Raw genomic sequence first — 24,379 nt, 5'->3', positions numbered from 1 at the left:
TCTGAGGATGGGGTTCTGGAAGAACTTTCTTATAGAATGAAATGCGTGATCCTTGGGTTATATATCTGTCAGGGACCTTCCCTCTGGCTTCTGGATTGTGGTCTGGAGAGTGGCGGTTGCTGGATGACCACCTCCAGAAAAGACTTCTGTTTTCACTGTAATCACAGTAGGAGCACTCGAGTATCATTTGGTTATTCACAAGGCATCTGTTCTGGGATTCTAGAGATATCTGAAATACGAAGACAGGGATTGTTTTGACTTAGGAGTGTTTGTACATTCTTGGTTTAATGTCTGCCCTTGAGAAGTGAAAGATAAACTTGTTAATTGAATATGCCATTTGTAGAAAGGTAGAGCTTTCCTTTCCCTCTTCCCTTTTCCTTTTCTCTTCTTCTTGTCTTGTCCCCTCCCCTCCCTTCCCCTCCCTTCCCCTCCCCTCCCCTCCCCTCCCCTTCCCTTTCCCCTCCTAGATGTCAGAGGCTGGTTCCGCAGGGTGGTGAGAGTGGAGGTGGCCTTCTGTTGTCAGGGTGGTGTGCACGCTTCAGGACTTGGGGTGCTGGGGGCCCGGAGCATGGAGGTTGTGAACTAGGTTGGCCGGGATGGCTAGGAGGTTGCTTCCACTGAGGAAGTAAGTACATTGATTGAGCTCATCCATCCATCCATCCATTGAGGGTCATGAGAGCCACACTTGTCTCAGTTGGAGAAGGTAGATAGAACCTAATTGCTAAGTAGTTTTTGCCGTTATGAGAAAGGAGTCCTTTTTGGTGTAATCAGCCTACTGGAAGAGCAGGCTCCGGATTCCAGTAGGAGTTGCTCTGTGAGCCATTTGGGACATAGGGACCAGGTGGAATGTGAGCGCAGCCCAGAAGTGGTCTGGTGGGAATGAGCTAAGCTGCTGGAGGCCTTTTGTGGGCTCTCTCACTGGCACCGTCCGAGTCCGCAGTAGCTCATTGGTGCTGGACCCAGTACATACCTACCTCTTATTTCCAGTTGAGTGAGTGAGTGGAATTCTAGAGGACAAGAGGCGGATCCTCTTTGCTGCTCCCTTTTGTAAAAGTTTACAGTGCTTTTCTTTCTTTTGTTTTTTGGTTTTTTTTCTCCTTGGCATATTCAGAATAAAAAGGACATGTAATGCCCAGCTCTCTTATGCACATACTTAAGTTTAAGAAACTGTGTCTTACCTCCAACTTCTTTATTCCAGTGGTTACTTAATGATTTAGTTTAGGATCTTTTTTAGAGCATAATGCAATAAGAAAATACTGACTTTAAATTGTATACAGTTTCTTGTTAAAAAAATAATGAAGTACGGTCAGCCCTTGGTCTGTGGGTTCCTCACCCACAGGTCCAATCAACCACAAATCAAAAATATTCATGGGAAATATTCCAGAGAGTTCCAAAAAGCAAAACTTGAATTTGCCATGAGCCAACAATTATTTACATAGCATTTACATTGTATAAGGTATTATAAGTAGTCCAGAGATGATTTAAAGTACACGGGAGGGAGGATGTGTGTAGATTACATGCAAATACTATGCTGTTTTATAGAAGGCATCCTTGTTTGAACATCCTTGGACTTTGGTCAGTCTCTGCAGGTGGTCTTGGAACCAATCCCCCAGGGATACTGAGGGACAGATGTATATCATTTATAAGCCCAAATGTTAATTGATGTAAAAATGAACTGTCTGGTCACTATTGTTCTGCTCCTTGGAAAGGAGGTTTAATTTGTTATTGCAGTTACTTGAATGTAGAGTAGATAGCTGCCTAAAACTGGAATAGGATGGTAAACTCCACCCAGCCTATCAGCTGCTTCCAGGAGTATCTTTTTCTTAAAGAAGATGTTGGGGGTAGGAGTTTATTAATTAATTTATTTATTTTTGCTGTGTTGGGTCTTCGTTTCTGTGCGAGGGCTTTCTCTAGTTGCGGCAAGCGGGGGCCACTCTTCATCACAATGCGCGGGCCTCTCACTGTCGAGGCCTCTCTTGTTGCGGAGCACAGCCTCCAGACGCGCAGGCTCAGTAGTTGTGGCTCACGGGCCTAGTTGCTCCGCGGCATGTGGGATCCTCCCAGACCAGGGCTCGAACCCGTGTCCCCTGCATTGGCAGGCAGATTCTCAACCGCTGCGCCACCAGGGAAGCCCCAGGAGTATCTTTTGTGTCTCAGAGAAAGGAGGCTTGTGACTATGAACATTTGAGTTATTCTGTTGGCAGATGTGGGACTATTTAAATCTTTGACTAATGCACATGGAACCTTCAAGGAAGAAACCCATAAACAGCAAGGGCATGTATCACACAGTACGGGACAAACCTACTAGAAGTTCAAGATTAGAGGATGCATATCTGAAACATATGAAGTGGAATGGAGAGGGAGAGCACAGTTTCCTTTACTGTTTGCTTATTCAGATTGATAAAGCTTGTCCTGCTTGGTCCTTTTTCTTACTCATTGAGCCGTGTTGGTGTATCGGTAAGGTAATTGTTGCTGTGTAACCCCCACCCCCAGTTAATTGCATAAAACAGCGACCATCTGTTTGCACACAGTTCTCTGGGATAGCAATATAGGCTGAGTTCAGCTTGGTATAACTTCTGCTGGTCTCACCTGGGATCGTGAATGTGGCTTTAGGCATTTGGTGGCCTAACAGGGACTGGATGGTTTAGAATGGCCTCACTCATGTGTCTGATGGTTGTCAGGCTGTGTAGTTCAGGCCCTTGTCTTTCTGTGTGACCTCTCCAACAGTCTAGCTCAAGTTCATTTGCATCATGGCTTCTAGTGTCAGTCATAAGGGTGGGGGAGGGGCAGCATCCTAATACACAAATGCTCAAGCCTCTGCTTGTATCTCATCTTATAATGTCCCTTTGGTCAAATCTGTCACATAGACAAGTCCAGATTGACGGGGTGGAGGATAAACTCTGTCTCTTGATAGAAGGAGTGGCAGAGTCACATTTCGAAGGTTTTGCATAAAGGGGTGATAGGAATTGTTCCAGCCATCTTTGCAAACAGTCTACCACAGTCGGACAAGGAACCCGAGGCGGGAAGGATATAGTTGAAGGGTTTGTTCGGTGGTTACACGTGGCATATAGGTTTAGTAAAATATTAGGCACTGTATGGCAGTGTACTCGGTATTATATTTCAACAGAAGAATAGTTGTGTGAAAGTGGTTCGTACCATCCATGTTCTTAGTGATGAATGGATTCTGTGCATGTTAGTCATTCAGTTAAATATTTATGGGACATTATTCATGGGCCAGCCCTGTTCTAGGTGATAATAAAACAGCTGGGGGGAAAAGCACACACAATTCAGTATGTATGAAAGTCACAAGTAACAAAGAGAAATTTAAAACTTAGTAGTGTGGCTTTTGATTTTGGGTTTGAGGCAGCTGAGTTTGTTCTCCATGCAAGAATGCCACACAGGCAGATTTTCATCAAGAATTTAGCCGCCCGTGAAATTTGGTTTTAAAGAGCAACTTGGTAACTGGTTTCTCTGCTAACAGCAAATATGTATTTTAATTATTGTATTCAAGAAACTACCTTAAAAAGGGAGATTCATGTACTTTTCTACTAAAGAAGGCTGATCTTTCAATCAACAGATATTAAAGGAATAAATCAATTATTGTATTCTCATATCTACCAATCTAAGTAATTCTAGTCTGTTAGTTATAAGCTGTTCAGACAGTTATTCAGTCTCTAGCATCTCCCATCTACTTGCCCAGGTGGGTTGGACTGTGAAGAAACCTTTCTGGAAGAGTCTTATCTAAATGGAATAAGTTAAGACATTTGGACTCGTTGCTTGTCAGGCCAGATTAGTTGGGTCCTTAGTGCTAGGGTGTCAGAAATAGATAACCCTAATTGCATGGGAGCTGAGAGTTTTTCTTTACAGCAGCAGTCTTATGTACTCTTGCTAAGATTGTATTCTTATAGGATGAAAATAGGTATAAAAATGACCTGTTCACTTTTCCAGGTTGGGGGAAAAATCTTATAATTAAAATAATTGTGACCCATGTTTTGAAAAAAAAAATCAGAACATTTCTGCTGTTCTCTTTTCTATACTGTTTGATCTGACAATCTGCTTGAATCCAGTGGTGACAATACTGGAAAAACTTGTTGCTCTAAAAATGTCATCTTTTGTTGCATGGCCCTGGAAAGGCGGGGAAGTTGGAAGTGACTTTTTTCTTTCTTCTTTCCTTTCTTTTTTTCACCTTTTTATTAAAAAAGCTTTTTATCACTGACATATGTTTGTTAGCATCCCCCTTCCACCCCCCCCCCAGCCATCTTTATAATGTTGAAACTGAAAGGAAAAATGGAGCTAAGATGAGTTACAGTTAAGTGACTTTTGCTTGTGGCATTGCGCTAGTCTTTGTACAAAATGACCTAAACCAACACTGCTCTTGCTGCCAGGAATTAAAATCGAAATGGAAAGCAAGATAACTAGTGTTCTGGTTTGCAGTGTGAGAGTGTTACTGCCTGTTAAAATAGGAGCATTAATCCCTCTGAGAGTACATTTAAATTCTACATTAAATTTAAATTCAACATGAGATGTACTGTCTTTCAGCAAGTACATTTAAATTCTGAGATTAAAGTCCACTAGATATAACATGAAATGATTTTCTTTGACTACCCAAGGGATAACTGTGACTCTAATATTGAATTGTATGTGGTCGGAGCCCATTGTAGAGATGGACAGGCTGTGTAAGGACAGTGCCAAAGTCAAGGCCCCATTGGATAGGTATGGGTATGGGTAGGGAGGAGGGGAAGGCTGGGTTACTGTAGACTGAAATAGGAGGATAAAGATGAGAGAGGGAAACACCAGTTGTACTCGGAATCGGGGAAGGCATAGCTCTTGCTCACAATTAGCCGTGGTTGGTGACAAAATTTTTGGCAAGTATGACAGGGCTTTGGAGGACTCTTATCCAGGGTCATGAATTAATCTAGAGATTTATTTTGAAAGATATTTTCAATGTATAAATCTATGCTCTCCATTTATCAGCAAAATGAATAAACATTATTGACCATCTGTCTTTAGAAATATTCTTGAAAAGTATAAAATGAGTGGTCAGGCCGTAGAACTAGTGTTTTTAAAAGGATGAACCCATGCAACATTAAGGCTTAAGATGTTAAAATGGGTATATTTTATTCTTTCTTTTGCAGACATACATTGGAAGTGTGGTTATATCTGTTAACCCATACCGGTCATTGCCCATTTATTCACCAGAGAAAGTGGAAGATTACAGGAACAGAAATTTTTATGAACTGAGCCCACACATGTAAGTATGGTATTAAAGCATTAAGTTTCTCTTTCACTCCAGAGCTGTCTAGTTGACAGATGTGTCCAGCTGTTTCCTTTGAGTCTCAGGAAAATGTTTTAGTCATTTTTAAAAATTAGATGAAGGAATGTGGAAGTTAATTGTTATGCCTTATTTTAAACTAAAAAAAAAAAAAGGCAGAATATTTCATTTGGCCTCAGGCTCTTTAAGTTCTGAAATATTTGGGTTCAGTATGTAAAGTATCTTCTGTTAAAAATTCTGTGTAAGTAGCAGCTGCTGCTAATTATTTTTTCAAATAAAACAGGAATGGTCATTGTTTGTTATTATAAAGAGCCCAAGCAGCATTTTCATGCTCTTTTTGGGTCAAGAAAGATCCCAAGTGTTGGGTTGTGTAATAGTTTCTGAGGAAAAGGAATAAGTAATCCCTTCAGTTTATAATATTCATGGACATTGTTCACCAGATGTGTACATTAAGCCAATGATTTCACCCTCCCTGAAGTTAGTCACTTGTTTGATTTTTCTGAGTTCACTTGTTATTGTAAATAATTCCTGTAAATAATAACCTACAATAATTACACAGTACTGAGGTTGAGAAACCCTGAACTAAAGTGAAAGAATCTGCAGAGTTTTAGTTGTGTCCTAGCAGAGAAGAATTTTCTCTGTATGATTGAAGATGGGCTCTATTATTTTTGCTAGAAAATAAATGTAATAATTAAAGAATATACATACCACTGTCCAGATGTTTATTTTAGTTTCTTTTGATAGTGGAGCATACAGTGACATTTTTGGACTGTTTGGAACTAAAGATTTAAATAATTTGTAAAAATGGTTATTAAAAACTAAACACAGTATTTTACCAATCAAGCGGATTCTGATTATTCAGTTTTCTCCTAGAAGTATGTTTTGCAAGTGAACTTGTTTCATTTTGCCTTAACAAAAATAAAATCTATTGGGATTGACATATGTACACTAATATGTATAAAATGGATAACTAATAAGAACCTGCTGCATAAAAAAATAAAATTCAAAAAAAAATCTGAAATTTGTTTGATAAAGTTATCCCTATAGTTAAAGTCCCTGCAATGAAATACCTTATTTGATGCCTTAATATTTATTTTAAATTCTAGGCCTTGAAGCCATGCCTCTCAAATGCTTAGATCAGCTATGTCAGAGTTCCCCAGGAGCTCAGGAAAAACCTAGTTTCCTAGGCCTTACCTCTAACAAGCCAGGAATCTACATTTGTCACAAGCATTCCAGGTGATTCATATGTATGTGCAAGTTTGAGAACATGTTGTCTCAGAGATATATTTACAAATGTTTTCCCTTCCTTAACTGCTTACCGCAAATTATGATCTTTTACAATAATAGCATTAATGATAACAGTAACAGTAATGGCTTGTATTTATTGAATACTTACTATGTGCAGGTACTTCTCTACATACTTTCCATGTATTATAACTCACATCATTCTCAAAATAATCCTGTGAGGAAGGTACCATTACAAATGGGGAAGTTGTCTCAGAGAAATAAGTCATTTATCAAAGCTCGTGGGTCGGGAGCAGAGGTGTGAAAACAGTCATCTGCTGTGCCTCTCAGCTGGAAATGGGTTCCACCGTTTTCTTCTTGTGGCCCCTTACTGTGCAGTTGTATTCTGCTACCTTTGGGTTGCCTGTGTTCCTGCATCCTGGACGCTCCAGGATAACTTAGCTGTGCCTCAGTTTGCTTCCAGAGACCACATGCCATTCTTCCATTTTCAGCTTAAATCTCCACTTTGGGGTTGTTTAGATATATAATAGATGTCCATCCTAGAACATAGAAATTCATGCTGTGGAATATCCACTTTTATCCCTGTTTCTGAAAGATTCCTATAAGAGGCTGCATAGCACTCCTACCCAAGTTCACCCCTTACCCCGCAAGGGAAAAACACCACAACAGCAATAAAATAAATTCCCAGTGTGCTTAAGATAAAGACAGAATCTTTTTACCATGATCTATAAAACATTGTGCATGGGGTGAAAGGTACAGTCTCATCTAATAAACCTGAATTCCCTAGATTCATATCACAGCTCCCTCCCCACCTCACTTTGTTCTTTCAGTCCTCAGCACACTCCTTCCCACCATGTCATCTTTGCACATTCTGTGTCTTCTGCCTGGAATGCTTTTCCCTCCCTTTTCCCCAAGGCAACTCCTGTTCTTCCTTTAGATCTTAGATTGCATTAGACCTCAAGGAAGAAGTGTCCATCCCTCACCCCCTCCTTGCCAAGGTCAGATCTATTGCTCTTGTCACAGTTACAGTTAAACATTTCTTCATGGGATTGTTTGATTCATGTCAGCTTCACCTGCCATGCCAGCTTTTGCTCACCATAATATTCTTAGCACCTGAAAGTAAGTGTTCAAAATATATTGAACAGGACTTGGTTTGAGTCCCAGATTTTCCAGTTACAAACCATGTCATCTTGAGCATATTACTTGAGAAAACTTCAACTCATAAATTAAGTAATTTGTTGTGTACAATGGGAAAATAATTATTAACTCATAGGATTTTTGTGAGGGATAACTATCTAGTAGATATTTAGAAAATATAATTATCTGATATAAGTAAAGTGCTTAGCAGGGAATCTGTCGTTATGGACAGCTGTTGCTATTAACAGTGATAAATATAATAATTAATGTAATAATGAGATATGTGGGACACATTTCCGACATTTTAACAGGCTCTTCCTTACCACTTTGTCCTCCACGGTGGGACATTTCCACTTCCTTTAATGCATTTTCCTGCATTATTCTTTGTGAGTGTCCATCTTTGACAGCATCTGAAACAGGGTCAGTGCTAGCTAGGTTCCCTACTAAAACCCAACCTGACCTTCTCTCATAGGATCTTTGTGATATAATAGGATAAGATGATTTCAAGCTTTTGAGGCATTCTAATCATAACTCTTCAAGAATTTGTTTCCAATTTGAATAAAAAAGAACTTTAAAGCAGCTGACAAAGGATTAATCTCCAAAATTTACAAGCAGCTCATGCAGCTCAATAACAAAAAAACAAACAACCCAATCCAAAAATGGGCAGAAGACCTAAATAGACATTTCTCCAAAGAAGATATACAGACTGCCAACAAACACATGAAAGGATCTCAGCATCACTAATCATTAGAGAAATGCAAATCAAAACTACAATGAGGGCTTCCCTGGTGGCGCAGTGGTTGAGAGTCCGCCTGCCGATGCAGGGGACATGGGTTCGTGCCCCGGTCCGGGAAGATCCCACATGCCGTGGAGCGGCTGGGCCCGTGAGCCATGGCTGCTGAGCCTGCGCATCCAGAGCCTGTGCTCCGCGACGGGAGAGGCCACAGCAGTGAGAGGCCCGCGTATCGCAAAAAAACAAAACAAAACAAAACAAAAAACAAAAAAAAACTACAATGAGATATCATCTCACACCAGTCAGAATGGCCATCATCAAAATATCTACAAACAATAAATGCTGGAGAGGGTGTGGAGAAAAGGGAACACTCTTGCACTGTTGGTGGGAATGTAAATTGATACAGCCACTATGGAGAATAGTGTGGAGGTTCCTTAAAAAACTACAAAAAACTACCACATGACCCAGCAATCCCACTACTGGGCATATACGCTGAGAAACCATAATTCAAAAAGAGTCATGTACCAAAATGTTCATTGCAGCTCTATTTACAATAGCCAGGAGATGGAAGCAACCTAAGTGTTCATCATCAGATGAATGGATAAAGAAGATGTGGCACATATATACAATGGAATATTAGCCATAAAAAGAAACGAAATTGAGTTATTTGTAGTGAGGTGGATGGACCTAGAGACTGTCATACAGAGTGAAGTAAGTCGGAAAGAGAAAAACAGATACCGTATGCTAACACATATGTATGGAATCTAAGAAAAAAAAAAAGGTCATGAAGAACCTAGGGGTACCCCAGACGGGAATAAAGACACAGACCTACTAGAGAATGGACTTGAGGATATGGGGAGTGGGAAGGGTAAGCTGTGACAAAGAGAGTGGCATGGACATATATATACTACCAAACGTAAGGTAGATAGCTAGTGGGAAGCAGCTGCATAGCACAGGGAGATCAGCTCGGTGCTTTGTGACCACCTAGAGGGGTGGGATAGGGAGGGTGGGAGGGAGGGAGACGCAAGAGGGAAGAGATATGGGAACATATGTATATGTATAACTGATTCACTTTGTTATGAAGCAGAAACCAACACACCATTGTAAAGCAATTATACTCCAATAAAGATGTTTTAAAAAAAAGAACTTAAGCAGCTGCTCAAACCAAGTACCTTGAAAATTGCTGATTAATTAAGCCCAGATTACATTTGGAATTTCATTTGACCTGTTGTTCACTGTTAGTCTGCAAAACCATCCAGATATTTCCCTCATAACTCATGTGTTTTTGAAGGTGTCCAGAAATTATCTTTCTTTAGATTTCAGACAATTGAAAAACATTTACATTCTACTTAAGTACGTGACTCAGACAGCAGAAATGTATAAATGAATAAAATGAAGATAAACAGTGGCTTCTTATCTATGTTCCTTTTCAAAAATGGTTTTCTGCTGTCATACCTCTTCTATTCCCTTCTCTGGATTCCTGTCCCCGGTATGTTTGGACCTACACCTTGAGCGTGATAACGTTGGGTGGCTTGCCCAGAGAAATGAGGGCCCTGCTGGGCAGCATAGATGATACTGTTTACCTTTCTAATTGTGTAAGCTGTGTCTTTCCAGCATGATTTTTAAATATTTTGCACATAAGGAATTTTTCTTAAATATCCCAGTGAGGACTTCGTACAGTACATTTCAGACCTCTCAGTAACTGCGTTCATGGAGAACTGCCTAACGTCAGGGATGGGAAAGAATGATAGGGGAGAGAGATAAGGGAGATAACTGAACTATTTACTCTCCCTCCACTCAGAATAGCACGGTGACAAACACCTTCTGATATTTTAGTTACCAAATCCACTGGCCTTCCCTTGGGTGATTGCCTTTTCATCTTGCAGCACTAGAATAGAGTGTATCACCCTCCGATGGATCTTCCTAAAACCACATCATGCTATTCCCGGAAACCTTCCTGGGCTCCCCATTACTATTTGAGTGAACTCCAGGTTCCTTGGCTTACCGTTCAGGCTCTTGGCAGTCCAGCCTTCGTCCTCCTCTCCAGCCCAAACACCGCTTCATGCCTTCGTGGAACCTCCTTTTGAGTCGCAGCTTTCCATGTCTTTTCCTTTCTGCCTCTCCCACCTCATACCCCAACTCTACTCTTAACATCCCGCCTGTCTCCTAGGTTCTGTCTTAAAGGCTTGATCAGCTCCAGACTAACCCACCAGTGACTGTTCCTGCCTCTGAGTTCTCAGAACCACTCATGTGATCTGGCACACCTTTCTTACTGTGGTGAATTGTGTTTCCGTGTCATCTTCTTTAATGAGATAGAAGCTTCTATAGACCAGGAACTTTATCCTGTGCATCTCTGTGGTGCTTTCAGTGCTTTTCTCTTAAGAGCTCAATAACAAGAGAACAAAAGAGGTTTTAAATAATATTTCATTACATTTTACTTGTACTATCTCATCTCTGACAACTCAAGGAAATCAGAGTATTCTTCGCATGCTATTGGCTGCGTTTATTCAAAACTTCATGCAGTGTAATGAGAATTTTTCTTCATTTTTATAAAAAAGTAGACTAAAGTATTATAGTGCTCTTCAACACTGAGTGTTCAGGTTCGGTTTATTCCTGATGCAGAGCACTTCCCGTCTAATTATATGCAGTGTCTGTTGAAGGGGACATGCTGCTAAAAGGAAAAGTGCCCCACCACCAATGCTTCCCGGTAGTCACGACCCAGGAGTGAGCTAAAATGTGTCCTTCGCAGATTGAGACATGGTGTGGTGGCCATATTACGCAGGCATTACGAAAGCACTGTTAGAAGCAAGCTGTCTTTCCATTTCAGTAAATGAAAAGCCTTGCAACAAATTCTAAAAACTGAGAAAAATGTCTTAAGGCCTTGAAAAATTTCTGGCTACTCTCACCTAAAAATGGACAGGTGATTAATGGGAGGATTTGGAATATGTTCCTGTCAGTTGTCCAGATGTGACCCCCTGTCTCTAGGGAACCTCTGACCCCTAATTTTATGACAGTTGATTTTGCAGGACCAGATACTAGTGCCCAGAGAATGACATTGCTAGAAAGCTTGTGTGTTTTGAGTCCTTGTTAATCGTGTTATTTTACTCCATTCAGGGTGAACCAGATACATGTTATAAAAAACATTTCTGACTATATCTCAAAATGTGCCAGTGCTGGGGTTGGGTGTCCAGAGCTTAGGATAAGGGTTTAGGGCAGAAGCCCCAGGTGTTGTCCCTTTTCTTGTTATCAGTATTTTCCTCTATAGCGGAGTTGAAATTCTGTGAGTAGAATTTTATTTGTTTTGAGAACTTTTATGACAGCTAGATTCTGAACTCTCATAGAGGTTGCTTGTACAACCGGGTGTTAAAGTTCTTTCTCAAGGAAAGTGAGAAGGAGTGTGTGTGTGTGTGTGTGTGTGTGTGTGTGTGTTTGTGTGTCGATGTGATGTCACTGAGACTTTTGTATTATTTCCCTCATTTCCTTTTTGGAATAGTGGAGCCTCCTATTGATTCAGTCCCTCCCAGAAAACCACTTGCAGAAAAGGGTTTTATGCTTTCCCATCTAGCATTCTTTCTACTTTTTGCTTTAGGAAAGTTACTCATTTACTGAGCAAATGTTTATCGAGAGCTTACCATATGCCAGACTCTCTTTTAGGCACTGACATACAGCAGTTGAACAAAGCAGATAAAATTCCTGTCTTCGTGAGGGAGACAATCCTCAAACTTAAGTATACAGAAACCAAGATTGTTCAAACCACTGGTTAGGGGGGAAAAGGGTAGAGCAAAGGGAGGGAAGCTTTTGTGAAAAACAAAATGAATTTAAATAGTCTTCTTATAAAGCACCTCTAAGTCATGTTCTCTCAGGTAGTTTAAGTCAGTAGCCCATAGGTTGTGATCTGGAAGGCTCTGCATCTGTGTACGTCTCTAATCCACATGAGTAACGTGTGCAGGGGGGCATCTGAGCTCCGTCTTACTCTTTAGTTGGGATACCTTAAGTGAACATCACATGTGGAATGCCACCATCTCAAAAAGAGTTCAAATTGCCCCTTTCCCTTTCTGCACGACTGTCATGGGTCAGAATAAGCAGAAGGCAGCCACCGTATTTGCTGTCTTGGCACATACTTGTTGGATTCTGGACAAATGTGGATGAGAAGAATTCTTGATGAGAGAGATTGATTCCTGTTAGCAGTGCGATGCAATGTGGTAGTGAAGGATAGGTGTTAAATTGAAGCTTCCTGAAGCTGGGTCCATGCTGAGAGACACGTCTGGGCTTCGCACTGAATCAGATTTTATGAAGCTCCATGAACTGAACTTCCTGCCTTTAACTCTCAAACTTTTACTCTCAGTCTGTTGCTTTGTGGGAGTTATTTTCAAAACAGTGTCTTTCAGAATATATACTCTTGGCAGAAAGGGACCTCAGCTAATTTCTCTTTCAGATTATGAACTTTTAAAATTAAAGTTGGAAGGTTGGGTCTATACTACCATAATGTTTTTACCATGAAAATCATTGTGATAGAAGAATACATTTATTAATGAAAAGTGTTTTTGTATGTCTGAGAAGTCTCAGAATCCTAATTTCTAGATCCCTAATTAGAATTTTTATCACTTCTCAGAAAAATGCACATCTCAGACTTGAAAGTTTATTTTGAAAAGGCAATTCCTAGAGCCGAGCACACGTTCATACCAGCATACATGATTATTTCATTGGTGTATCATACTAAGGGGAAAAAATGGATTCTTGACAAAATAGGTTGCTTCCTGCCAGAATGTTACAGGACTTTCACAGGCCCTGAGAAATTCTGCAGCCTTCTGGAAGAGATCCATTTCATCCAAAGGAGTGGCACTGAGGCCTCAGCCCTGAAAAGCGTTAGCCTAACACTTCATCTGCACTTGGAACCCACGTGAGGAGTGCTGTCTAGAGGGGGTGTGTTCAGGGGAGGGGTGCCCCCTTTGTTGTTGAAATAAGACTCGCTGCTGTGGTCTGGTGCTGGGACTTGTGTGGCAGTAGGACCGGATGGGTGGGTCGAAGGGAACTGTGTGGGAGTTTGTCTAAACAGGGCCCGGCAAATACTGGTCCTGATCCAGTCTGGGGAAATCAGCAAAGCCAGGAGTAATAGAAACCGAGTGCAGTAAGGCTCCCAAGGGGGCCCATCCTTGGGAGACTGGGGAGCCAAGAGTGGGCACTGGGGCTGTCATGGGACAGAAATCCATGCAAGGGAAGCAGGCCCTGGAGGACCAGCCCCAGGAAGGGGGCTTGTGCTGTCCTCACTGTCTAGGTGTACTTTCCACCCGCTCCAGCCTGTCTCAGGGATCCACACCCTCGAGCAGAAGTGATTGTTCATTCATTTGATCAACACTATTCAGCATCTACAGTATGTGTGAGGTGTTGGGGATACAAACATTATTCATCCCTAAGGATTCACAGCCTAGTGTGGGAAACAGACCAGTGAGCAAATAACTGGAGAAGAGAGAGAACTGCCGTGAAAAAGGTGGGAGATCAGAGTGCCCATGTGTTCAGGCCTGCCCTGGACAGTCCGTCACTCCTGTTGTATCAGCATAATTATCAGTAGTGCCCCCTGTCCTCACAGGTGTCTGAGTGTGGTCCCCGTGGATCAGGTGCTGTGGGTGTGCCAGGGAGAGGGTGTTCAGCCCTGCCTGAGGAGCTGGGGGATGGGACAGTGGGAGTCTTGAAGGATGAATTTGCCACATAGATAAGGAATAGGGTTTAGGCCCAGGAGATAATTTTCCCAGCAGGGGGAATAGTGTTGATCCAGTGGTTCAGCAGTTGTTATTTGAGTGCCTGTCAAGTACCAGGCATGAGTGCAGGTACTGGGCAAATATCTTGGCCCTTTTGAGCTTACATCCTAGCAGGGGGAGAGACCATAAACCAGAGAAGGAAATAAACTAAATGGTGTTGGAGATGGTGACGAGGGCACAGAAGGACGGTGTGAGGGTGAGGGTTCCACGGTGTATCGTTTGATATAGGGTGGCCAGGGATGCCTCACTGAGATGGTGATACTCCAGTCGTGTCCTGGGGGGTGAGGGGGCGAGCCGTGTGAAGTGCGGAGGGAGGAGCGTTCTGGGCCAAGGGAACGGCGTGTGCGAAGAACCGAAGGGGAGACCCAGAGATACGACATGGCCCGTCCGTGATCTCAATTCCTGTGGTTCCCAGAGGCTGGAATGCAGGATGCAAGCTGGGAAGGGGGATATATGGTAGAAGAGGAAGAGCAGATCTGGGTCACAAATGGCTTGTGTGCTAAGGATTTGCAGTTTTAAGCAGGCAGGAGGAGAGATAAGGTCAGCCTTGAGATGTGGACTGTTCAGGAGCCCCAGGGGAAGAGGAACTCAAGGACAGTGAAGTTTAGGGATCTGGTTGGCTTTGGCAGTAATCCAGACTAGAAGGGAAGAGGGCAGAGTCTCATCTGGAAATGGGTGGACATTTCGGAGGCAAACCCATAGAACCCGGTGGGAGTGACTGAAGGGTGAGGGGGGCGGGAGGGAGGCTCCAAGGCCAGTCATGACTCCCGGCTGAGCTGGGGGGGTGGATGCCAAGCAATTCCCGAAAAGCTGAACTAGTCTGGAGACGGCCTTGTAAAGCAGCGGTGGGCACTGGGGGTTGGCATGAACATGGAGTAGGGGGCTTCCTCCCTGGCACCTTCGTGTTCCCTGATCCAAGCATGGGGACAGAGTGGCTTGTCTGAACTTGGGGAAGAGAACGTGTGTAGACCTACATTTCCAGTATTGGCTCCTTTGCACTCACGCTCAGTCACTGAGCATTTCTCTTTTATAAATATGCTTCTGAACGGTTTTAAGTAAAATTTGAATAATCCCTCATTAGTGTATGAATTTACCATGTAGCTGTTTTATTTTTAAGGTAATTATTTGTTCTGTGTTCAGTTGTTTATGCCTCTTAACTCCTTGGCTGTACGTGGCTTTGATCTTTCTCCTCAGGTGATTATGATTCGGGAAGCAAATAGACCCACTTTTGCTGTGTGTGAACTCCCCTCTCCCATGTTTTCTGCTTTTTGGGTCTGTGGTTCGCTGTGTCTATTTTTAAGAGAGTGCAGTTTTATAGTCTTATTTTCTTATTCCTTAAACCTGATGGCTTGAAATTTCAGCATTGAGACATTCACTGCTCTCATCAGTTCCCATGGTCCCTTATCACCTGTTTGTTTTATTCCCCAGTGGCCCAAGAGCAGATGTTGTGTGTTTTCTGATACCAAAGGTATGGTTATTTCTAATACCAATTCTCCGATGCCAGCTGGGTGTCTAATGATACAATTCAATTCTGGTGCTAACTACCCAGAGTTATTGCCGGTCCCAGAGGTCAAGGGCTCAGCCCCACAAGACAGCCCCCACTTCAGATGCCAGTGAAAAATGGAGTGCCCAGGCCACCCACACTTCTACCCAGCTGACTACAAATTTGGGGGTTTCCACTACCCCCTCAGGTTCAGTACTTCGCTGGAATGACTCATAGAACTCAGGAGGACGCTCATATTTACTGGTTTATTGTAAAGGATGCAACTCAGGAACAGTCACATGGAAGAGATACGTAGGGCAAAGTATAGGGGAAGAGGGGTGCAGAGGTTCCTTGCCCTCTCTGGGCAGGCCAGCTTCCCAGCACATCAGTGCCTTCAACCCAGAAGCTCCGGAATCTCCTTGTTGAAGAGTCTTTATAACCCAATCTGCAGCCCCCATCCCCTTCCTGGAGCTGGGGAGGTGGAGCTAAGTACCCACCCTCTGATCATGTGTTTGGTCTTTCTGGTGACCAGTCCCCAGCCTGAAGCTACTTAGGGGTCCCACCACGAGTCACTTCCTTAGTGTAAACTCAGGTGTGGGCAGAAGGGGCTTGTTATGAATAACAAAAGGCAGTCCTGTTGCTCAGGAAATTCCAAGGGTTTTAGGAGCTCTGTGCTGGGAACCAGAGACACAGAAGAAATATATTTCTTATTGTACCACAGATATGCATGCACGTATGGGTACATCCTTCTTAAGAAGCATAGTAAGCTTGTCCTGAAATAAGACTTGAGTGTTAGCTTCCTGAAGCCAGGTTGATGTCGGAGTTTCTGTATGGTGTTCTAGAAACCTGAATTAGTGGGCCTTCTTTTTATAAGAAATATCTTAAGGGTAGTTCAACCTAAGGGTAGTTCAGTTCCGTAAACATTGAATGTTATAAAGACTCAGCTGTCCAGTCCCCTCTCAGGCACCCCCTCTACATGGGCCCTGGACCCCCTCCAGCCCCTCTTATACCCTTAAGGACATTACTCTGTGATTCTTTCCCCTCTCCACTGTATTATCAACTTTTTCTTCTCCCTCCTCCCTTTCCACCAATGCACATGCTATAATATTTCTCTTGATTCCATGTCACCTAGCTATCACACTGTTTGATTCCCTTCATTACTTTTTGAAAAAGTTGCACATACTTGTTGTCTCCAGTTTATCTTCTTTTCTTTATTAAATTCACTCTAGTCAGACTTTTATCTCTCTTCTCCATGAAAACTGTTCTTTTCAAGATCATCTATGACCTCCATGTTGTCAACTCCAATAGTCAAATTTTGAATCTTCTTCTCTCTTTAATTATCAGTAATATTTGACAGTGTGACCAATTCCTTCCTAAAACCCTTTTTAAAATTTGACTTTCTGGCCTCCACATTTTCCTGTTTTCCTCTAGCACACTGGCTGTTCCATCTCCTGGGTAGAAGGCTGGATGTGCCTCTTCCTCTCTACCTCTGAATGCTGTTATGTCCAAGGGTTTGGCTTTGGGGCCTTTTCCTTCTCCTCTGTAGGCACTTAGATGAGCCCATTTGGGCTTTAAATATGTCCTGATGCCCCCAGATTTAGGTCTCCAGCTGGACCTCACCCCTGAGCTCCTGGTGACTCAGCTACATTCAACCCTTCAGTATCTCCCTGGGGTGTCCAAGAGGCACCTGGAACTTCACATGCTTCAGACTGGAGGGCACCCCCGTCCCCATCCTTTCTCTCTTCTCGGGCAGCGGCAGTACCATCCTTCGGCTACTCACACCACAAACCTTTTCTTCCTTCTCTCTCCCACCCCGCATTCAGTCCACTATCGGGTCTTGTTGGTGCTGCCTGTACATATCCCAGTCTCGCCACCACAGCCACCGTGCTCGTCTGAGCTGTCATCCTTTTTCACTTAGATTATTGTGGCAGCCTCCTAACGGGTCTTCCTGTTTCAACTCTCCAGTTGTCGCCTTCTCCCACACCTCGATCCCCTGGCCATCTTTTCCCCAAAAATGTGGCGGCTGTGGGCTAAAGTCCTCTTTCTTAAAGATGTCCACGGGATTGTTCTTCTTTGCTTTGGAAACCTGCAGTGGCTCGTGCGTGACCTGCAGAGCTCCACTTGATGTGGGCACTGGCCACCTGACTGCACTTGTGAACTTCCCATCCCCTTGCTGCAGCCATGCTGGTTCCTCACTGCTCCTCTCACACGCCACCCGCTCTGCGTCACTCTCTCCCCTTCAAGGGACCAACTTGTTTGTTCTCTCACTTCAGTTAGGGAACGCCTTAATCGTCACTGATTACCTAAAATACCTAAAATAGCAACCCCTGCCCCAGCCATTCACTGTCCCCTTAGACTGCTTTACTTTTATTCGTTTATCATCTGACATTTCACTAGGTGTTTGTTGTGTCTTTATTATTTGTCTCCTGTATTTGAATGTCATCTTTAGGAGAACAGGGGCTTTGTTATTTCACATAGCAATTAGAATCCATGGCAGTTAGAATAATGTCTGTCCTGTAGCAGCTACTCCATAAGTATTTGTTGAGTGAGTGACTGAATTAGTGAATATGGTGAGCCTACTCTTTGTTAGGAACTGTGTCTAGAAGATACACGTGATCTTTGTCTTCAGGAATCTCAGGCTAGTTGGGAGGAGAGGGGAATGGCTACATAAGCGGGTCATTTTTTTTTTTTTTTTTTTTTTTTTGCGATACGCGGGCCTCTCACTGTTGTGGCCTCTCCCGTTGGGGAGCACAGGCTCCGGACACACAGACTCAGCGGCCATGGCTCACGCGCCCAGCCGCTCCGCAGCATGTGGGATCCCCTCGGACCGGGGCACAAACCCGTGTCCCCTGCATCAGCAGGCGGACTCTCAACCACTGTGCCACTAGGGAAGCCCCGAGCAGGTCATTTTAATATAATAGTGTTCTTGCAATGACCGGGAATAAGGTGGAAGCACAAAAAATTGGTGGGTTCAGAGATTCTGAAGGTGCCACCTATGTTGAGTCTTCAAGAAGGAATTCTAGAAATAGGTGGCCACTGTAAAGTGTAATAATGATCTACATAGAAGATAAAGCAAAGGACGGACCAGTTTGGCTAAGCCACAGTGAGCCAGGATGATAGGAAGGTATTTGAGGAAGGTAAAAGGTATTTGAGTTGAGATGATAGCTACATGTAGAACTTTTTTTTTTTTTAAATAAAACATTCAAATACCAGTCTACTTTAATCATTGGGAGGATTGAAGGATTATGTTTATTCTAAAGTAATAGGAGGAGAGTTTGGGATGAGGGCATTACTTAAAATTACAAGCTTATGTGTCGGGAAAAATTGCCGTCTTGCATTTTCAGTCACCAAGTGGAAAAAAAAATTGTGACTTGTTAAATATGCCTAAGTGTGTACGTGTATAAACGCAGTGTTTTAATGAATGAGTGGTAAATGACTGAATGTTGAAATGCATTTTGTAAGTATAAACAGATGTTAGTTCATTATGTTTTATGACAAAACCTCTAGTTGCTATTGGTGATGAATCATAATGTTATTCAGGAGGAAGAACATTTGATACACAGCAGTCCTGATTTTCACTCGTCATTGACTTATGCGAAGGATGTGCTCTCCTTTGGAGACGGAACCCTCCCCTCGGGATATTTGTGTTCATTGTCTGAATGCGTGGGCCGTCAGCTTGAGGTCTGAAAAGAATATGCCCAATTACGTTAGAAACATAACGTAATAGATGGTTTAGTCTAATTTCACAAGAAGTTAGCAGTAGAGGAATAAGTTAGAATGCATACATTTTCTACTCATCTTTGTCCTTCAGTCCACCTCAACAGCACAACATTAGAAAGCACCTGAACGGAGGGAAGATTATTTGGGTGTTTTGCACCATGGACCTTTATTTTGGGGACACACAAGCAGGCATCCTCTTAGGGTTGCCTACTTAAGACCTAGACTGCCACCGGAGGGGTCCATTTCCACTTTGACCATCTATATTTTCATGAAGCGTGGGTTGCTAAGGGCTCTTGAATGTTTCTTTAGGGCTTGCTAGTTTTTAAGCCACTCCTTTGATTACTTTCAAAAGACATACTCTCACCCTCATATACCCTACCTCACATTCCGTCCTACAGTGTTGCTGCTGCTTTTCTCTATATTTATAATTGCCTTGGCCATTGTTAAATGGCAAAAGCTTATACATAATTTTGTCGTGTGAATAGCATTGTGGATAAAAACAAGGATGTTAAAAACGGCAGAATCCCATCCGTGATCAGAGAAATGTATTAAAGACAATGTTACTGAAGTGTAAAGTTGTTAGGACATAAATTATAAAATGCACCCGTGTAGCTATTGTAAGATTACGCAATATGGGTGAGTCATTGCTGTCTGGTTACTCATTACCTGGAACATGGGTATAAGGAAGGAGAAAGTGTGGAAATGTGTGGGTGTTTCTTGGACATTGCTCCTAAAACAAATAGAAAATGGTGTATAATGCTTTGAACATTTGCTTCCTTTTCATAATGTACTATGATTGTCATTGTAACAGTATCCCATCTATGATTGCGTGTGCCTTACTTTGTCTTGCAGGCATAGATAAGGTAGCATAAATGAGTCTTAGAACTTGAAAATCTTTGTCATTTTCTATATTAAAGATTTTTCTTTGGTGTTTGCATGTATCTGGCATTGATCTTGAACAGAACTTAGAAAATTAAAATCAGTCCTAAGAGAAAATTTTGATTGTGAAAATAGGGAGGTTGAGTTTGAATAAATTTGTGGCTAGGGATCAGTTAGTTGTAAGCTCTCCTTCTCTTGGCCTCTTCTTGCCTATCCCACTGTTGCTTTCATTTCTTCTTCTTTCCAGGCACCCTGGTCTTGTATTGTTACACTCACTTCACTCTTCTCCACGTATTCAAATCCTACTCATCTTTCAAGATGCATCCGGGGTACACCTGCATTTTGAAGCCTCTTCCCAAAAATGCCACTTGGTAGTCCTAACACGTATTTTCCATAGCATGCATTATGTCACAGTTGTATGGACTTTGTTGCATACTACCTTATATATTTCATTAATTGTTTCCTATTTAAGGGTTGGACAAGAGGAAGCATCTTTTGAGCAGGGACTATGCAATTATAATTATTTTCTTGCCTCAAGATCGGTGGTCTTAAAATCCATCCAGTATGTTTGTTTATCTATAGTTAACCTCAAGTCATACCATCCTAATGTATTGTGTACATTATAAAACATCCACAAGAACAGGAACTTTAAAAAATGATAAAGATCTGTAAGTAGAAGTTATAATATTTTATATCCATATTCCAGTGGCTCATCGTGGGCATACCCTGAGATGCACACACCTCACTTTGGAGACCTAGTGTTAGGGACATGTTAGGGACTCAGGAAGTATTTATTTTTAGCCTTCAGCTATTTTCTGCTGGTTGTTAACAGATTTTCTACCTGTCCAAAATAAACCTCAAGGCAATAGTCTAAGTATGTTTGACATCTAGTTAGGGAATCTCAGGGATGTATTAGAATAAGGTAGGCTATGCTTGGACAACAAGGCTTCACAGCTCAAGACACAACACGCTGAAGGTTTGCTTGTCACTGACCGCGCAGTCTGATGGGGGTCAGATGGTGTTCCTCAGAGGCTGTCCTCTAAATGGTGACTCATATACAAGCTGTAGTTGTAGCAGCTGGAACACATGGCTTTTAAGGTTGTTGTGGGAGGTGAAGAGAGAGCATAGTCAGCTCTTCCTCATTGGCTGGTGTGCAGTCACATGGGCCCAACCTCCTGCAAAGGAAGCTGGGAAATGCAGCCAGGAAGGGGAAAATGGAATGGGATTTAGTCAACATGTGGCATAGCCTCCTGTTTACTAGGATCATCTGTTCATTTCATTAGGGTTGTTACTGTTTGATAATTCAACTCATGGGTTACCATGTAAAGCAAGCTTCTGTATGAATTTAAACATGAGTTCAGTAGTATAATTTAGAAAGAAAATAAGTCCTCTTAAAGCACTTTCAAATATTTTTTCCTTGTAATGACTGTAATCACCGTGCATTTTCACATTTCCATTTGAATCTTATTTGAATACATTTTAAACTACAAAAGTAAAACTGTTCATTCATTTTTCATGTTTCTGTTGTTATTCCTTTTTTTTTTCATGCTGCTAATCGGCAGAGACTAGTGGCTTATTGGTTTATTATGAACAAAGGTTTTTAATAGTGTCACATTTCATTGCAGTTGTTCACAGGAGTAGTTAATATGTGAATATTATCTAAATACTTTAATAGTTTATGCCAGTAGATCTGTCTTTGGTCCAATTCCTATATTACCAATTTTCTTGGAGCCAATATGTTTATTGAGAGTTTTAGAAAATTAGATGCTGATCTCATCTATATTAATTCACATATTCATCTGTTGGGAATTGTGGCAAAATGGGTTTCACCAGCTTTGAAACTTAAGCCAGTGCAATGTTAATTTTTTTGGATTCAACTCTTCTGAGAATGAATGAATAAGAATCAGTTTCCCTTACACTGAGAAGTTTAAGTTGTGTTTAAGGACAATGTTAGTTAAATTCTTTTTCCAAATATGAATGTAGTCAAAGATGGAAGGTGAAGAAATATTAAAATTTTAGAGGTGACTGCAGAAGAATATTAATATTACTTCTGGCTGATAAATTTTCATTTTAAAGCTATAATACTAATTTTCATGGTGGGAAAACCAAAAACAACCCTGCACTCCCAATAAATAATGTCACTCTGTACTTTCATCTTATATAATGTAGACGATATATTACTTTTTCATTTTACTTCCAACTTATACCAGTCCTTCTCTTGTTAATTTTGGCCATGATCAGGTACTTTGCAAAAATGCTTACAGTACATCCTTTACATACTTTTCTTGCATCCTCTTAATCCGGAAAAATATGCTTGTTTTTTGGTAAACAGTTTCATTGGATATAAAAAGCAAGTTCCAGTTTATACATATCCATGCATTTATTAAATAGCTAATTATCTTCGTATGTGTATTTATCTTTTTTTTCATACAACACTGCATCTCCTTTTGGGAATAGACTAAGTTTTCTATTTTCTTTGAATGGTATAAGAGTACCAAATCAAGTATCTTGCTCATTGTCACTGTTAATATTTGTAGGCTGATGTACCCAAAGGTATGATCAAAAATCATTGTCAATCAACTCTTTGATGACATTAAATAGAACATTAAACTATCATATAGTTAAAATAGGATTCTGCTTAACCGTTAAACTAGATGCACACTTGCATATTGGGGGTTTTCTACTCTTCTCTCTGCTTGGAATGCCTCCGCCTCCACAATCTATATGTGTGTGTGTGTGTGTGTGTGTGTGTGTGTGTCTGTCTGTCTGTCTGTCTGTCACAAGTTCTCCTCCCTCACCTCTTTCAAGTTTTTGCTCACATGCCACCTTCTTAGCAGGTCCTTCCATTGTTATCCTTTCTAACAATTTCATCCTGCTCCCCTTTTCTGCCCTGTCCCAGCATTCGCCATCCCTCCCTCGCTTTATTTCTCTCTTTTACCAACTTCCAGCACATACTTTACTTATTTTCTTTATTGCCTGCCTTCCCCTCCACCTCACCCACAGGAAGTCAGGTCCATGTTCACTTCTGTATTCCCAGTGCCTAGAACAGTGTCTGGCACATATTAAACAGTCTGTAATATCAGTTAAATAGATTAGATAAACCTTTAATCACATGTTCAGAAATTTCTGATGTTCTAGGAATTCATATCAGAAGATGAAGCCAGACTGTAAGGACTTTGCTTGGATATCTTAGCTTGATATTTAGTGACTTCTGAAAAAAAAAAGGGGGGGGGGATTTTCAAATGGTGTGATATAATTTTTAAAATTTAGGAACCACCTTCTTTAAGTATTCATAATAGAGAGTAGAAAACAGTAAAATTATTCAAGTATGAGATGTGAATGTAATAATGCTAATATTACAGCTAAATTTTCACAGGTAAACTTGTGCTGTCAACAGATTTATTGGTGGTGGTTTTGAGTTGTGAATGCCAGCAAAGAATTTGTGAATGGAAAATATTTAATTCTAAGGTTCCTTTCAACTCTAAAACCCTATGAGTATATGATCCTCCTGTTTAAGAAATGTGTGATGTATTTTAGGAAAAAATTCATTAAAATTTTTTTTTTAATGTTAGTGAATAACCGGTTTGCTTCAGTTGTCTAGAATAACTAGGTAGTCGGGGCCATTTCATTCTTTAGAGTTTCTGAGGTCACAGTCTAAATTAGAGAAATTGAAGATTAGTTAACATATCTAGATTTAAAGCCTGGTTTTGCCCTTTTCCAACTTATTGTCAACTGGGCACTTGTGACAGAAATTCTGCTTTATCAGCATGGAGATGTACCAGCAAAGTCTTATTTGCATGGAATAGAAGGCAGATATTTTCCAATTCTCTTTATAGAGGTAACTCTCAAGAAATAAGTTTTATTAACTCTTTTTGAGTTGCTGGTGACCAAGATTTGGTTAATTTACTCCAGAGATCGTAGTGAATGGAACTGTACATTTTCATAAGCACATGCCTTTTTTCAGTACCTCCAAAAAAGCATGTAAGGAAAGAGTCCTCTTGGAATGGGCAAGGAAGGAGAAGAATATTGGAGTTTTTCAGAAGAGGGGGGGAGTTTTGAGGTGATTGGGTGATGGGTTAGGAGAAAGCATAGAATTAGGAATGAATAGATACAGAATCCATGCCAACAGTCATGCATTCAGAGTTCCTATTTCC

General features: G+C 41.5%; 1 protein-coding gene across 4 annotated transcripts in view; it reads left to right on the top strand.

Moving 5' to 3' along the window:
* The window catches only part of MYO1B (myosin IB), a 183,189-nt gene that overhangs the window by 46,572 nt on the left and 112,238 nt on the right, over positions 1-24,379 (top strand). For all 4 annotated transcript variants that reach the window (XM_060302130.1, XM_060302128.1, XM_060302129.1 and 1 more), the window contains exon 3: positions 5,136-5,251. In XM_060302130.1, the coding sequence (XP_060158113.1) occupies positions 5,136-5,251 (116 nt within the window). The remainder of the gene's footprint in view (positions 1-5,135; positions 5,252-24,379) is intronic.

This window comes from Globicephala melas, chromosome 7, assembly GCF_963455315.2.
Source record: "Globicephala melas chromosome 7, mGloMel1.2, whole genome shotgun sequence".
NCBI classification, from domain to species: domain Eukaryota; kingdom Metazoa; phylum Chordata; class Mammalia; order Artiodactyla; family Delphinidae; genus Globicephala; species Globicephala melas.
Note: the sequence above shows the minus strand (reverse complement) of the source record. Positions and strands in the feature narration are given on the sequence as shown.